This window comes from Orbicella faveolata, unplaced genomic scaffold (genome assembly GCF_042242905.1).
Source record: "Orbicella faveolata isolate gen_17 unplaced genomic scaffold, um_ofav_v1 contig_46, whole genome shotgun sequence".
NCBI lineage: Eukaryota > Metazoa > Cnidaria > Anthozoa > Scleractinia > Merulinidae > Orbicella > Orbicella faveolata.
The window spans coordinates 10154718-10170930 of record NW_028301576.1 but is presented as its reverse complement, the minus strand read 5'-3'; the positions used below and the strand labels follow the sequence as shown (position 1 = coordinate 10170930).

At 38.1% G+C, this 16213-nt stretch overlaps 2 protein-coding genes across 3 annotated transcripts; one reads left to right on the top strand and one right to left on the bottom strand.

Annotated features, from left to right (window-relative positions):
* Nucleotides 1–2942: 2942 nt before the first annotated feature.
* Nucleotides 2943–3879, bottom strand: LOC110050518 (large ribosomal subunit protein uL13m-like). The gene has a single exon (XM_020756443.2). The coding sequence runs from the start codon at nucleotides 3800–3802 to the stop codon at nucleotides 3296–3298; it is 507 nt and encodes a 168-aa protein (XP_020612102.1). The 5' UTR covers nucleotides 3803–3879; the 3' UTR covers nucleotides 2943–3295.
* A 53-nt stretch (nucleotides 3880–3932) lies between these two features.
* On the top strand, nucleotides 3933–14204 carry LOC110050554 (nucleoporin NUP35-like). 2 transcript variants are annotated; one of them, XM_089278035.1, is made up of 11 exons: nucleotides 3933–4033; nucleotides 4111–4193; nucleotides 6097–6257; nucleotides 6892–6994; nucleotides 7666–7838; nucleotides 8796–8849; nucleotides 9868–9937; nucleotides 11167–11223; nucleotides 11968–12036; nucleotides 12487–12636; nucleotides 13392–14204. In XM_089278035.1, the coding sequence occupies exons 1-11, from the start codon at nucleotides 4024–4026 to the stop codon at nucleotides 13470–13472; spliced, it is 1011 nt and encodes a 336-aa protein (XP_089134161.1). In that variant the 5' UTR covers nucleotides 3933–4023; the 3' UTR covers nucleotides 13473–14204. The 2 variants fall into 2 exon arrangements, with proteins under 2 accessions (XP_089134161.1, XP_020612139.2); XM_020756480.2 differs by lacking the exons at nucleotides 3933–4033; nucleotides 4111–4193 and having other exon boundaries at nucleotides 5765–6257.
* Nucleotides 14205–16213: the final 2009 nt, after the last annotated feature.

The window sequence follows — 16213 nt, the reverse complement described above, 5'->3', positions numbered from 1 at the left end:
TCCGTGGTACACCAGTTTGGCGGCCGGAAAATAGTGTAAACATCTGGAACTTACTTTGGCTATCTAGGCGACTGATTATCAGTACTGATCAAACAAGTATTTACATAAGCACTTTTCATAATGCTCTAACTTCTAAAAAGGCTCAAAATCATGAGGTAAGTATATATTTTTCAACAAACTCGATCATAGCCTTGTGTCACACACCTCCATAACCCTGAAATTCAAAATGCTCTGGATTCCAAACAAAGCACGCTATTGAGCTGTAAAATTGTAAACAGATATAAATATACTGCCTCTTATGCCTGATAAAGGATAAAAACTTTGGTGGCTCTTTAGTTTTGGACTTTCGAAAGTGATGACATCACGTGAAAACAATCTATTGTAATCATACGGCAAAGAGAAAGACTGATTTTAAATCATGTTGCATGATTGATTAAACATGGTCATTACTAAACTTGTCTGAGAAACTGGCTTCTCAAAGGGTACATGTTGTCTCTGTGTCTACAGAGCTTGAAGCAAAACTAGACTAGTGTGTTCTATGAGCAAATTTTTGTCCCTGAATAAGCCCCTAAAGTACACATGAACAACTCAGTGCCTTTTGTGTGACCTAAAATTCAAAATAGTCACTCCCACCCTAAAGGAAGTCTCAGGGTGCTTTTCTAGTTACTCAAAAGTTGTAGAAAGTTTGGCTTTGATGGAGGTTAATGGTAAATGCCAACAAAAAAGAACTTTGTAAAGATACACTAGTCCTGTCATCTGGCTGTAGTGTTCACAATGGATATTTGTTCAATGTTTACAGCTTTGCATCTCTCCCAGCCTTATTCCTGGCCTTTCATGGCCCCTTCCAGGCATTTGGATAGTTGAAGAATATTGTTCAGCAAAACATATTTGTCAACAAGGATTACATGTAAACAAAGGTCAAATTTGTTCAGTGATAGAGCATTTGTACACCCAACATCAATAGGAACCAACCTATGCGATTATTATGAAGTCTATGAATAACATCAGTTGCATTTACACCAGCTCTCAGTGTTAGTGCAGAGGCGACATCTTTTGACATGCCATCTCTTGACATGCTATGTAATCTGGTCTACATAAAAAATGTCAGCACAACAGACTTCTTTTGGTCAAACTCACCTTTTAGTCATGAAAGGCAGATATATTTTAATATAGTTAAATGAAATTTGACATAGTTAATGTCTATGAGCTAGTCTGGTCAGTAGCGTTTTTTTGTTGGTTGTTGGTGTCTTGGCCATCTGTTAGCGTTTGTTTAGCGTTTAGTGCATTGTAGCGTTTGATATAGTCACAGGCGGCCCAAGCTCTCAATGTTATCCTTTTGTTTTTCCTTTTTATGCGAACGTTCAGGCTAATGTGACATATGGCATGTACTATTACATAACAACCGAATTTGACCACGCGAAACATGACTCCCACCTTGCAGTATATGGAGGTGTTGTGTTACAACGGTTTGAATTTATAAAGGTTTGTATGGGAATGCAACGGCTTTGCTTGAAAAGCCAATTATTCTTATATTTTGTGAATAAAATCTACTTATCCTGTTGCTGTGTTGTATTCTTTGTTGTTTGCCAGCTCCTCGGGCCGATCTAACGCGATTTCGGCGAGTTATCGTTCTGTGGTCTTTCTTTTAGTAGTGGAAACCCACAGAACGATAACTCGCCGAAATCGCATTACATCGGCCCGAGGAGCTGGCAAACAACAAAGAATACAACACAGCAACAGGATAAGTAGATTTTATTCACAAAATATAAGAATAATTGGCTTTTCAAGCAAAGCCGTTGCATTCCCATACAAACCTTTATAAATTCAAACCTTTGTAACACAACACCTCCATATACTGCAAGACGGGAGTCATGTTTCGCGTGGTCAAATTCGGTCGTTATGTAATAGTACATGCCATATGTCACGTTAGCCTGAACGTTCGCATAAAAAGGAAAAAAAAAGGATAACATTGAGAGCTTGGGCCACCTGTGATATAGTTCAATGAAATTTTACATAGTTTATGACCAGGAGCTAGTCTGGTCAGTAGCGTTTTTTGTAGGCGTTTGATAGTGTCTTGGCCGTCTGTTAGGGTTTGTTAAGTGTTTGGTGTGTTCTGTAGCGTTTGCAGCAGTCATATGGTTGTGGGAGCCCTGGGGCTGACATTGTCCAGCGGTATTCTTGGTTAGTATGTGCATTGTCATCCCATATGCTTGCAGTGTGTTTGTTGCTCTGTTAGCATGGTGTTGTGGATTGAATTATAGTAGTTTAGCGGTTCTTGGCATTCCCTCCCTATCCCCCCCCCCCCCCCCCCCCCTTTTCAGCAATTTTTTTTTTCACTGAGCCACCTGGCTTGAGTGTGATAGGTGCCTGTAAGGGGCCTGGCACAGGCAGCTCATGGCTTGGTTGCCGGTTGGGCAGGCCGGTCGGGTGTTCTAGCACCTTGGGGATGTGACTCTTGCAGCCCCCAGGCTTCGTAGGCACCTTCCCTCCACTAGCAACTTGGGTGTTAACATCAGAATAAGGCTAGGAATATCAAGAAGTCACTCTGTGAGAGAAAATAAACTGTTTTGAATGTTTACATCTTTCAAATACTAAAAGCGGTAGCAACCCAATTCTACCGGAAGTCACTGTTAAGAGCCGATAGACTACACTCAATCGTTTGAATTATCCCATAAATCGGGAAACATGCAAAGTCCACAATCTTCTTCAGCCAATAGAGGTAGTTATCATTTATCAGCTGACATATTTGTCATTTTTTCTACTAATAACCAGAAAAAGTGCCAGTATTAAAGGTAAACAGTCTTTCAGTCGTTTACATAGCATGTCAAGAGATGTCACGTCAAAAGATGTTCGCAAGATGTCGCCTACGCTCAATACTGAAGGCAGGTGTAGATCATTGTCTAAACACATGTACATCACACATTACTAAACTTGAGTCTATGTTGCTCAAACTACTAAACTCAAAGGGTTTATTCAAGAGTCTAAAATCTCGCATTTGAATATTCATTTATCGTTGTACACTTCCATCACAGAATATGGCACTGTACTTCCCTATTGATCTGTAAATTCAAAGCTGAAAATTGAGTTCGAACATAGTTTGAATTGTCCTGAATTATTTCATTGGCTCAATTCAAAACCTCAGATGTCACACTATACCTAGTCTTAAAATATGACATCTTGATTTTAAACGAAGCTTCCACACTATTGATGATGAAAATAAAAGGACAAATAGATGTTATAGATGTGATTGGTGAGGGGGGGGGGGGAGGGGGGATACACGTATCATTGGCAAGGCTCAAAAGAGCTTTGGATAGTTTTCAATCTCCTCCGGTGTAAATTCTTCTAGTCTTTTGGGGAGAGGCGCTGGACCTTCTAGTTTGGCGAAAATATTCTCCGCGAAAGGATGTTCACTCTCCTCAAAGAGATGCAGTCTTTTCATCCATATTGGTCTCAGATTGTTCTTTGGGAGCATTCCATAGACCGCCCTCCACAAGATCCTTGTGGCATCTCGCTCGTGAAGATCCCTTGCAGTGAACGCTTTGAGTCCCCCTGGGTACCCTGTGTGATGGCGATAAAGCTTCTTTTTCCACTTGGAGCCGGTGAGAATAATATGTCGCGTGTTTATTACGACTACGTGGTCGCCAACATCGTCCTGATGATGATAAATAGGTTTCGTCTTTCCCTGCAAAATCTGCCCTAAGTATGCAGCCAGGCGTCCATTGATCTGGTCTTTAGCATCCACAAGGTACCAAAGACGAGCATGAGTGAGAAAGCTTTGGTTGGCGCGATTCAGGAAAGTCATTTTTGTGCTTCTCTATGTCGCGCTGTACTGTACGAAATGGCCGCTAGCGAGCCGCTACCAACCACGCACGCGCATGTGGTTTCTACGTCATTTATTCTATCGCTGATTGTCGCTTTAGCAAAAGCCGCTGTCCGGTTCTATTCGCTGGGTTATTGCTTAAAAAAAGTTCATACGATCGAAACGGAACGAACTGTGTGAACAACGTTCCGCTTTTACTCGGCATGGATCAGGGTAAAGAATCTCCAGATTACTTTATGTAATGTTAAAGATACATTTTGTTGATGTTAATTTACTTCTTGCTTATTTAGTACGCGAAAGTCATATGAGTTCTCCATCTTCACCGGGATATTTGCCGCAGTATCTTCTTGGCGGCAATTCGCCGGCTGCTTCGGTATGTGCAACTTTTTTTTTTTCTTTGATTGATTTCTTAGTTTTCCATATTGACATAGAATTTTGGATAGAAGACTATTTTTATAAGGAGTTATTTTCATTTATCCAACTCACTATTTAATCGGTGTTAAATTTACAGTGATTTAACTTTACATATTAAAATTGGCGCCATTGTTGAAGACTACGGTATTTATTAGAGCGAAAATTGTCTCATTCAAATTCTTTGACTTTCCATTGTTCTGTTGCCATAAGAATAATTCTCAGACTTAAATTTCCAAGATGATTGGAACGTCTGTCCTGGTTGGGACATTACGAGATGAATGATGGATTTGTGAGTCCCATTTTTGCATTTCTCATCTTTTACTTCAGTTCCAGGTTCCAGTTCCAGACTGTTAACAAGTCATAAGGCTGATTTAGCAACAGGATGGGAACGTCAGATGACGACTGCAGGGCACACAGAATAACCTGGATTCTGCTCTAATTTGACCATATTTGGGCATTTGTATTGCACACGCGGTCGTCAAGTGTCGTTCCCGTTCTCTTGTTAAATCAGCCTAATGATTGGCTGTGACAAACGTAAATGTGTGCAAAAAATCCAGGAAACTTTGGTTGGAATGTCAACTACAAATGAAACACTCTTTTCCCAATGGAAATTTCCAACTAAAAACAAAATTCCCAATGGTAGACACCCAGGATAATTCTGGCAAGAGGGTTATCCTTGTAAGAAGTTGTAAATTGCTTCTATTTGCAGTTGTTTTGTTTACAGTATGTACAAGCACTGTAGGGTTACCTTTGCCTATCACTATGGAAATCCCATATTTCGAAATTCAACGTTTTGCCCTTGTAAACAGTAACTTGGAAACTGGTCAAGAAAAATATTGATATTGATATTGATTATTATAATCCATCAAATGCTCGCACACGATTGGTCTAAACACACATCACGTGACCGAATATTCCCCAGCTGAAACTGGGTAATATCCGAGAATATTCCCCAATTTTTAAAACTGTGCATGCTGCAAAAAAGATTTGAAGCTCACAGTTTTCCTTGAGCTATGCTCTCGGAAAACTGTTCACTTCTCGGAACAGATAATAGGGACCTTACGCATATACGACGGCGATGGCGAGGACGACGCCTAGTAAAAAATGTGTTTCTATTTTACTTTGAAATTTCTCATTTATTTAGATCTATTCAGTGTGTTTGTTGGTATTAAAACTTGCCCCTGCCGAATATGCTACAGATACGTTCAGTTCCAAATAGAAATACGAAAAATTAGCCGTCGTGGTTCACGTTCTCCAGACAACGCAGAATTTGGTTTTTTCACGTTTATGTTTTGCAGAGGACGGCAAAGAAATGTACCAAGAATTATAATGCACGTGCACAGCCATTGTTCTCCTCATTAAACCTTTTGTTTGGTGACGTTCTCGTTGCCGTTGCCGTCATGTTTTGCGTAAGGTCCCTAATGTCCGCGGACAAATATCCGAGCATATTTTCACGCCAAATGGAGGCTATTGTTTGTATATATTGATATACGAGATATTGATATTGATATATTGATATTGATATATTGATAAGTTAATGATATTGATATTGATATATTTGATATACATGATATTGATCAATATTTTAAGCTTTGTTTTGGTCGTTGTTGTTATTGTTTTGGATAAAGGAGTTGTTGTGTTTTATTTTAAAAAAATGTTTCTTAATGAAATTTGGATGATTTGCTACCCCCAAATAAGCACTATATATTAAAACATTAGAAAATTAATAACGATGTGACACAATGGTTTTGTGAGTAAATACTATCATGTACATGTATATCATATCAGATTCTATGATTTTCATCCAAATATTAGATTATGAACCTTGTTGCAAGATTTTACTGTTGTCTCCTTTTTCCCAGCCATTATTAAGAGGACGATCCATAGGCTCATCATTAGGGTCATACAAAGGAAGTTCTGGTCACACAGGGTCACTCTCATCGCCAAGGCACTACCCCCAACAGTTTGGTACACCACTCCGATCTCAAGGACCTGATAGCAAACTGGACAGGACACCTGCAAGGTTAGGAAATATATTGGGAGCCACGGAATTCTTAAAACTTTAGAGTTTGGTCTCTTCCTCCTCCGTGAGGTTCAAATGTTCCCTTAGTATAGAAATCAGTCCACTGTGCGAGGTCGGTGCGGGTGCAAAGTTGATCGGTTGGCCCTTCAATTTCCATTGCTCACTCATTTCTGGTCTACTTGCCTCCCCATGTGAGTTGAGGGGAGGAGTGTGGGCTCTTTTCTCCAACAGCAGCTGGTAATAGAGCCTTTAGATTCTTCCTATCCCAAAAACACCTTTGAGAGAAGAGCCTGAGCTTACTTTTGGTCAAAAGACTCTTGCTGGATTTTATTTATTTTAATGGTGTTGAGGGGTAGGCTTGTCACCTGGGATGGGTTGTTATTGTTAATAACGACTTTCTCTATTTCAAATATAACTAGTTAAGTCTTGTAAATTTGCGCATGTACACTTGTCGAGTGTATCGGTATATTTAGAAATTCTTAGATTAATATACATGTACATAGGATATTTGAATACTGTAATTTAAGTAATAATTTATTATCCAAAGAATATTAAAACGTGATAAAAACGTGATAAAAACTAACACTAACACCCTCACTAAATGCTGGTAAACACTATTGTCTTGTTCCTGTAGGTCCTCATCTGTGGGTTGCACCCCTAAAGATTCCTTAAGTGCTCCTCCTGTTGAAGGGCTTTATGATGCGAGGAGCTCAGATTTTACTCATTCTTCATTCAAAGTAAGAAAAGGGTTTTTACCACTAATTTACTATACATGTAGTTAAGACAACACTCATGACTTTGGTGCATTTTTATGTGCAAATATTTTGTAGATGGCTGTAACTTTGGCACGTATGGTTTGTTGATCTAAGCTGTGCAGTCTGTGTACTAGTTACTATTCATTGATCCCAGACATTTGTTTAAATGGCTTTTTTTTTCAGGCCGTTGCACACACCATAATTGGTTTCACACGTGATCAGAAAAGTGATCTGATCATCTTGTGATGACAAACATTTCTTGGCTACGGTTTGCAGCATAACTGTTATAAATTCCTCAAAAGTAGCAAGTTCAAGGCAAATCTTATCCATACAATGGATTTTGCATTGTTCAAACTCTTCTCTGCAATATAAGTATCTTGAATTGTATCTTGTTAGATTGTGTGAAACTCAACAAACTTGCAAACAAACTGTGAAGCACCTCCCCCAACAGCAGGAAATTGGCAGGAAAGATTCACTCAACACACAATCACAAAATTTGTCATCATGTGATCAATAGTTTAGAATCCATGACTGCAATGGAATGGTACATGAAATGGCCATTTCAACAGATGTTTGAGCTCAGTAGTAAGCAGTTGACTCTTTGCTTGGTGGATGAAGGGCTGATCTATATAATATTATTTTTTTTCTTAAAGCCAATGGATGTGACGATGGCTTCAGTTGCAAACTCAACAGTCAGGAAAAGTGCCGGTTATTCTACTCCTGGTGGCAACGTCACCATGTCTGGTGTAGATTCACCCCACTTCAGCCCTCAGCGTGGTGGCCATTTAACATCACCTACTCAGATTGATCCCTTCTACACTCAGGGGTAAGTAATCAACAACAAAGGAAAGTGTGGAATTACTTGATAGAATGCCATCTTTTCAAGCTTCAGCGTGGGAATTCTCTGTTGGAGGGAGGGGAGAGGAGAGACTCGATATGAAAAGGTCAGGGATACTCATCAACTTTCTTAGAGGTGTAAATCGCAGAATTTGGTCTAGAGCACTGAGGGTGGTCAGGATGAAATGCCACTGTTTTAACTGTCAAAATGTCTTTTAGGGCATAGTAGAAGAAATAACTAATACATACTATCATTTCCCTGTTAATCGAATCATATCTTTTAGGTGTCAAATAAAGCTCGAGCCATTTCAAGATTAGTCTCCTTTAGAGGTTTAATTCAAATTTTCTAAAACTTTCCAGGTTATCTAGAGAGGGGTGTGTACTGTATATTCCTTAGAATGCAGTTTTACTTTTAGAGATAATTACATTTCTCCTAAAATAAAATAAGGAAGGCCCACACCCTTTTGATATACAGAAAAACCTTTTCCTTTAAGAATGGTTTAAGTTCAACCTATTTGAAAGAACCTTGACAAATAAAATTTTCGAACAGGTGAAAAATTGAGATTCCATTATAGGTGGGTTTTAACTGTATTGCAAATACCAGGCTGTATTCAAAGTGTTCTTGAATATGAGGTCTGACTGACTGACTGGCTGACTCACGGACTAACTAGCTGACTGACTGACTGACTTTTGCCAAATTGGCTAATAAATATCCCTTCCTTGGGGGAGTAATAGTACTTCAGGGCTTTTCAAACTGAGATTAGGTCCAGTGGTGTGGGCTATTTTTGCACAAGCACAGACCTCACTGGACCTGTTTTGTTAATGACATGCCCTACTTATCAAGAGAAATTAGTCTCCTTTTTTCAAAGTTAATTTTAATTATTATTCATAGCAACTTGAAAGACCAGTTTCTTATAATTTTATATCTTTGGTTTACTTCTGTCAGAGAGGCCTTATCAAGCGATGACATTTTAGATGAATGCTGGGTGACAGTGTTTGGGTAAGAGACATCTACTAACCATCTAGACTAAAATAATATTTTATAAATCAACATGTACAAGTGAGAGTTGAATGATATGAAAAACGGAAATTTTCATCTGAACTTGAACTGTTGTGTTTAGTTTTTTCTTAAAACATAGTTAGCAGAGCCGCTCAATCAAATTAAATGTGCATATAAACATGCAACATAATTTGATAGTGTTAGCAAAGCACTTTGCCAGGCTTTTTTTTCTCACCCATGTGGGTATTGATGTACATTTCCATCAGCAATGTTATTAAACTCTTGGTTCGTGTGTTAAGCTGTGCACTATCAAGTTGTGGTGCTCTTGGGAAGTTTGGAGAGCACTCAAGAAGCTAGAGATGCTCTCAGCTATGTGCATCGTCTTGGGCAATTCTTACACTTCGTTTGTGCTCTCCAAAATCCCACATGCACCATAGCTTGATAGTCTATGCTAAAGCATGAACTACTGTACTTGTTAAACAACGCTTTTTTAATTAACAATCTTGTTCTTAAGTTTGCTAATTGTTTGTCAAGTTGGACAATAGTTTAAAAATAGTTAAGATAAAAGTTAAGATAAGACAGGTACTGTATATTAACTGGGAAATCCCAACTCTAAACCAACAGCTGAGGTACTTAGATTTGTCTCTTTCTTTTTCAATTTTTGTGTAATATTTTGCTTGATTTTTTTATTCTGTTTCAACTACTGTTGGCACGTGCAGTCCTTTGTTCCCAGTATACTCCAATGTTCAAATTGTTAACGTAAATTTTATGGCATAATTCTGTAATGTAATCATGTATACAGTGAAAATTCAAATGTACAACCATCAAACATTTGCAACTGAAGATGACATAGGAATGTTGAAACATGTTTTGTAAAATGAAAAATGTTGTTTCCTTAAAGTTTTAAAAATTGCTGTTTCTCTGCTCTTTTTACAGTATGGCTGTTAGTTATTAATCTGTGTTGATTTTAAAGTAGTGTCTCTATTTATAATTTTATAATGCCTCTCTTCCTTGTCAGGTTTCCTCCTGCAGCCTCATCCTTTATTCTACAACAATTCTCTCAATATGGCAACATTGTAAAAAGTGTGGTAAGTTTTGCTTCCTTCGTGATCTTCTTGCTCAAACTTGAAGCCGTAAACAAATCCTAGTTGTCATCTACTCATAAGCTGGGATGTAGCTACAAAAAAAAACTATGCAGGCTTGTTAACATTTTTGGCCTGTTTTTCTGGCCTGGGCACCTTGAAATTACCCCAAATCTTGGCCTCTTAGTGAAATTTCAGGCTTCTTAGTGAAATTTCAGGCAGTATCAAGCTCTCTATCAGCCACTGAAATCAACCAGTAGCTGGTTCTTCATGGTACAGTTTTTAGTTCTGAATTAGAAAATAATTGATATATAACAATTGAAATAGCTACATGTTTGTGATAAAAAGGGGGATTTACCATAGAAAAAATGCTTGTTTCAATTCATTTCAATTCAATTTTAATTTGAACTCTCACAAACATTAATTTTACAGAGGTGTCAGAAAAAAAATACATATAAATATAAACAAACTACATAAATTATAGAAGATGATAAAATATCATTAATGAAATAATTTATAATTGTTATTGATTAATAAAGTGTTAAAGAGAGAAAGAAAAGGAGATAAAGGAAGACAAATAGTTTTAATACAAGGTTGATTGTGTGGAGTTTGGGACACCTAAATAGTTTATGAAACGAATCGAGTAGGTGCCACGAAGTAACTTAATTTAGGAATGGGGACCCTGTGCAAAATAGTCAGAAACATTTTGGTCATGCCTTTTGGGCAGTCCTTGGGAACAGTCTGAAATATCAAGTGGAACCCTCAAAGAGAGATCTCACATCTCCCTACACATGCCTTTATATTTAAGAAATAGAAAACACGTACTGTGTTTCTATCGAGCTATAGAAACACGAGTGGAAGTTTGGGAGAACGAGAAATGCTGGGGGAATACGTGCCATAGGCGAGTGTTTCCAAAGCTTTTTTGAGTTCTCCCAAACTTTCACGAGTGTTTCTATAACTTGATAGAAATGCAGAGAACATGTTATCTATTTCTTTTAGAAAACACTGCAACGAAAACAAGGGAAACAACTTGTTTACTTTGATCATCACAATTGCTCGTGCCATCATTACGTCAACAGCTCCTGCTAGTTCTGTGTTTCTATCAAGTTATAGAAACACGATTTTTAACCAATCAGTGCACGTATTTTCTTAGGGCTGTTTTCAGTTCTAAATGATTTTAAATATATACTCAATATACAGTAATAATAATTATTGTGCATATTTTCTCTAATCAGACATCCAAAGGGAACTGGTTGCACCTTCAATACCAATCCAAACTTCAAGCCAAAAAGGTAAGATTAAACAGAAAGTGCATTACTCAACTGTTAAGTTAAAGACTGACAAGCATTTACTGTTTATTTCAGAAATAATCATCAGGTTATCTTCAGTTGACTTATACCGGTAGTTAATCCATGGACGTTCTTCTACACTTGTTGTCCTGAATTCTTCAACTGTCTTCCTTTGGGTCTTGTTCACTAACCATTCTTCATTGGTTTAGTGACAAATCAAAAACACTTTATAAGACAAGTCTGTTTTAAAATGTTTTTGGTTATCTAAGAAATTTGAAGACAGGAAGGGAAAGGTGGATAAGGATCAATAGCAAGTTCAAGATGTACATGATTGTGAAAATAGAGGTGTTCTGTCTCAGTATATAGGGGTTTAGGTAGCCTTTCTACACAAATTGATTTTGTCTCCTTGACAAATTATCATATCAAACATGAGACCTACCATGTTTTAGCTCATTTCCAAACACTGCTCAGAAGAAAGGTGAAATTATGTGATGTGCAGTGGGGTATTTCAATGGACTTTGAGGTGTTCAGAAATTATCTCAAGTGTTTGATATATCTCCTCAATTTAAACTATAACTACACTGTACATAAGAAGAAATTGGAGATAAAAAATTGTGGAAATCTATGATAATTGAGATCAGATATTCAAACATCACCACTCTCATGTTTTCTTTCGGTTAAACTTGATAAATAAACAATGAGTTTGAGAGTGCTATTATATTTAATAGCTAGTCATTTTTTTTCTAGGCTCTTAGCAAGAATGGAAAGGTTTATGGCAGTGGCATAATGGTTGGAGTTATGCCTTGTATTGAGAAGGTAATTAAAAATTAGTCTAGTATTGCACAAACAGTTAACACGCAATAATATTGTAAAATTCCAAACACTTAAATTCAGCTGCAAGCTCAAGTTCTTGATCTTGTCTTGAATTAGATAGACCTAAACAGCATTTTTTTTTTTTCAAAAGATTGTTTTTTTAAAAAATAACAGAACAATTTACTGACAAGTAACTCTGAGAGCTTCAACTAGAGGAGAGGTTAAAAAGAGTCTTTATAATATTCGTTCTGTATATCTTTTAATATATCTTTTTTATTTTTTCCTGTTTAAGAACAAATATCAAGCAAAATAAGAGATAAGTTAAGTAAAATAAAAGGTGTGTGGTAAAACTAAAGATGATGTTATTTTCTTATGTGTTCTGAAGAACTATACAAATGGGTAAGGGGGATTTGACCAATCTATCATTTAGTATGACTTCCTCTAATCTCTTAGGGTGTCATGCAGGCTTATGGGAAAGAGAACATGCATACACCATCATCATCTGACAGGAATGAACCTCAAGTAATATCCCCAGCATCTAGCAAGCCAGCTCCAGTTCGACCACTGACTGCAGCTTATCAGGCAGCAAGAAGCGACCATCAGGTAATTTAGAGAAGTCTGTACAGGTCACACAGGCCAGGGGCTGGAGCTTTCCTCAGGCTGGGGCGGGGGGGGGGGGGGGGAGAACTCCTATAGAAAAAGGATAGGGGTGCTTGTCACACCTTTTAGTGGTTAAAAATGCAGTTTTGGTACCTTTGAGGGTGTTCATCCGCAAAATGTCCATGCCGGAAGCTTTTGCCGTACCTTTAAGGGTGTTGAGCCAAAAATTATTTGACAGGAGATAATGTGTTGTTTAGAATTGGTACCTCTTGGGGCTGGAAAATATTTCAAGCCACGCATACAAAACAGGATCTTTGTACCTCTTAGAAGTCCTTCTCAAAATTTCTGATGCACACCACTGTCTTTTTTATAGGGGAGTCACTCCCCGCCCTCCTTGGATAGAGCTCTTGCCAATTTTTATAGCATTTTTAAATGCTATGATAAAGCAAGTAAGAGTAACATTATATTCATAGATAGGATGGTCTACTGCTAGTTGGTCTATTGTCGGAAACTCTCTTTCGTGGTCTGCCGTTTATGGTTGACTGACAATAGCCAGACAAAGTTCCTTCTACACCATAACTTCTTGTTTAAGTTACTGGCCTTTCAATGATTGATTGCATTTAATTTGAGCTTAGGGGTGGACTGTTTGACATTGAGGGGGGTGTGGGTGATCTGGTACAGGCATGCAAAATCACCCAACCCCTCCAAAGTCAAACGGTCCACCCCTTATATGTTAATGTTGCTCATTGTAATGGCAGGTTGTGCCAGATGGAAGTAGAACTCCACAGAAAGATTCCAACTTTGTTTCTAAAGCAATGGAGTACATGTTTGGCTGGTGAATAATCATACAGAAGTTATGAAGACTTAAATCCGTCCTCTACAAATATATAATTATCCTTCTTAGCATAACAATTATGGCCTTTTGGTATTTATCATAAAATAATGTTAGTGTCAAGAGAAGTTATAATCTGTAGTTATATAAATGCAATCGACTTTCAAGTTCCATATGTCAGGAGATGTATATTCAAATTCTTTTAATTCAATGTGCAGTTGGATTTAACCAACTGGAACATTTTGTATCATAACTTCATGTGATGTTGTGTGTTGTTATGTCAGGATTATTCTCTCTGTTTTATTATTGACTAGATATCAACTTGTAAAGAGCTAATTAAAAACACCAAATAAACTTTTTGCACACACATTCTGTATACTTTCAATTCTAAAGAGTGGTTGTTTCAGTCTTCAGTAGGAAAAAAGATGGCGGCTGTACATTGCACCATGTAAGCCTAACCCAGCCAATAAAATACAAGGAAAGCATGTTTTTGCAGTAATTGTGCCTGTGCTAACAACATAGTGTATTCTAGGTTTGAAGATGTTAGGACTTTTCTGTGCGTTTTTAAGAGCGTTGTTAAAGTTTTTGTGCACTAAGAATTATGGGTAAATGTACCAGTCACCATCTTTTTCCTACGGAGGATTATGTATGCAGTTGCTTCCCTGATAGGCCAAGAGATGTTCATAATATTTATTAGCTGCCTGGTCAGGTTTTACAAATAAAATTACAAGCGCTTTAACACGTTTTGTTCATTGGATCAGTTTTCTCTTGAGAGTCAAAAGTAATTCAGGGTGCTTTCCATTATGTCAAAGATTTTGGAAATTTCGGTCGGAATTCTAATGTAAAGGTCCATTTCAGTTTCTTCTGCCTGGAATATTTGGGATCACCTCTGGAGGTGGTCCTCTTATTTCGGTCGGAATATTCCGACTGAAATTTGCCATTCCATTTTTGACAAACCAGTTCTTTGTCCTAATTAGGGAATTCGGAAAAGGAATAAAAATGATGAGCCATTCCTATTGGACGGCCCAGTTTAATTGCAAAATGTCATTTCATTTTCCTCCGGTATTCCCACTGACCTCTGACCTGTCGGTTTGCCATAATGGCAAGCACCCTCAGTTTGTAATTATTTGGGTTTTGCATTACCACACTAAGCGATTGACTTCCAAAACTTGCACCACTTTGTCATCCAATCAGATGTAAAACCAAAACTAATAGTGGCGCCCGCACTTGTTTTCCCACTTTTTCCATTGGCTACTATATATGCTTGGAGTTTTGATTGGTTCATTGGATCGATTGCCTCCTTTGTGATTGGCCTGAGTGATTTTGGGAGTTTTGGTTTTACGAGGCTCATTTGAAAACCGTTCTAGATAAGTTGTTGCACTACTAACGGCCAACTTAGATTGCTCTACTACTGGTCTAATAGTCTATTCTCGAATTTTTGGACCGGGCATGCGCAGGGCAGTGTCCCGAATGATCCCGCACGATCTCTAACTCTTGGAGACTTAATTGTACTTCTGACTTCTGTTTTTTAACATCAGACGTGAGACGTCCGCGATCTTTGCAGTTTTTCTAAACATTATTGCCCAAGCTTGCTCAGGAGGATATAAGGAGAACATCGGTCATCGGCGGTCTTTTTTTTTTTGGAACTCGTTACGCTCGGTACTGTCAAGCCCACGGGCAGATACGGCTGACAGTACAGCCCTCGCGCTTGGCTAACAAGAGTCTGATAAGATATAAATATTTTTAATGGCAATATTTCCTACAGTTTACTCCAGGTAACTCGAAACCCGGTATTTAATTCGAATCCCGCACTAGCAGCCCGCAAACCAAATGTGACTCCTGGTTCGTCCGCATCGTGGGATATTTCACGTCTCCCTTTTAGCGGTGGCCTGGGAACTAGAGTCTAATAATCCGCCATTGTGATTGGCTGAAATTTCCATGACCAGCGTGAAAGGCTATCCCAAATTATGTGCAGCTGTCAAGCGAACCGTGAAACTCCAGGGCGTCTTGCGTTGAAAATATTTCCTGTTTGGAATCAGAGAAAACTCTCCTAAGCCCCAGAGCTGGAAAGGAAAATCGGTTAGGTGATTAATGGACTCGATAGATTCAGGTGAATCAATCTTTTGCCGACAACAAGCAGTGGTTTTCGCGTAAAAGACGCGGGTGAATATGAAAGTTATTTCTCGCATGCGCAGGAGAGATAAGCGCTATTATGAATAGTGTAAGGTTGGCGCTTGTTGAAACAGGAAAGAATTTCGATGTGTTATCGCCCCGCTCATCGGCTACAGACCCGACAGATCGAATTTTGCGACAAAGGCTGTCTGAGGTAAGATTAAATGGTCGCTTTCAACCCAATACAGTTAACTTTTGAGAAGATTTGGACTAATTGTTTTCAATTTCAGATCAGCCGGCATTCATAATTAAACAAGAATCACGCATGATTGAAATTCAATACGTAGTGTCAAACGAAGTACTGCAAATTTGATATAAGCAGTATTTATAATGCAAAGTGGGGATTTTGTTTCTTGTCATAGTTGCACGTCATTAAGATTTGGTTATTCTTTCAGAATTCTGCTTGATCATGAATTAAATGGATTTTTTTGGCGTCGCTTTTTAAGGTTTAAATATGGTGGAGATTGGCTGGTAACGCATCACTGAGCCAAACATGGCTTGGAGTGACGAAACAGATTTGTTTACCAAAGCAACATCTTGAAAACCCTGAGTAGCCAAGGTTACTTGTTTATTGCG

Coding starts and splice junctions, on each gene's coding strand:
- LOC110050518 (XM_020756443.2), bottom strand. CDS start 3,802: ATGACTTTCCTGAATCGCGCCAACCAAAGCTTTCTCACTCATGCTCGT.
- LOC110050554 (XM_020756480.2), top strand. CDS start 6,001: ATGTACATGTATATCATATCAGATTCTATGATTTTCATCCAAATATTA. Junction 7,839..8,795: donor GATCCCTTCTACACTCAGGG/GTAAGTAATCAA, acceptor TACTTCTGTCAG/AGAGGCCTTATCAAGCGATG. Junction 8,850..9,867: donor TGCTGGGTGACAGTGTTTGG/GTAAGAGACATC, acceptor CTTCCTTGTCAG/GTTTCCTCCTGCAGCCTCAT.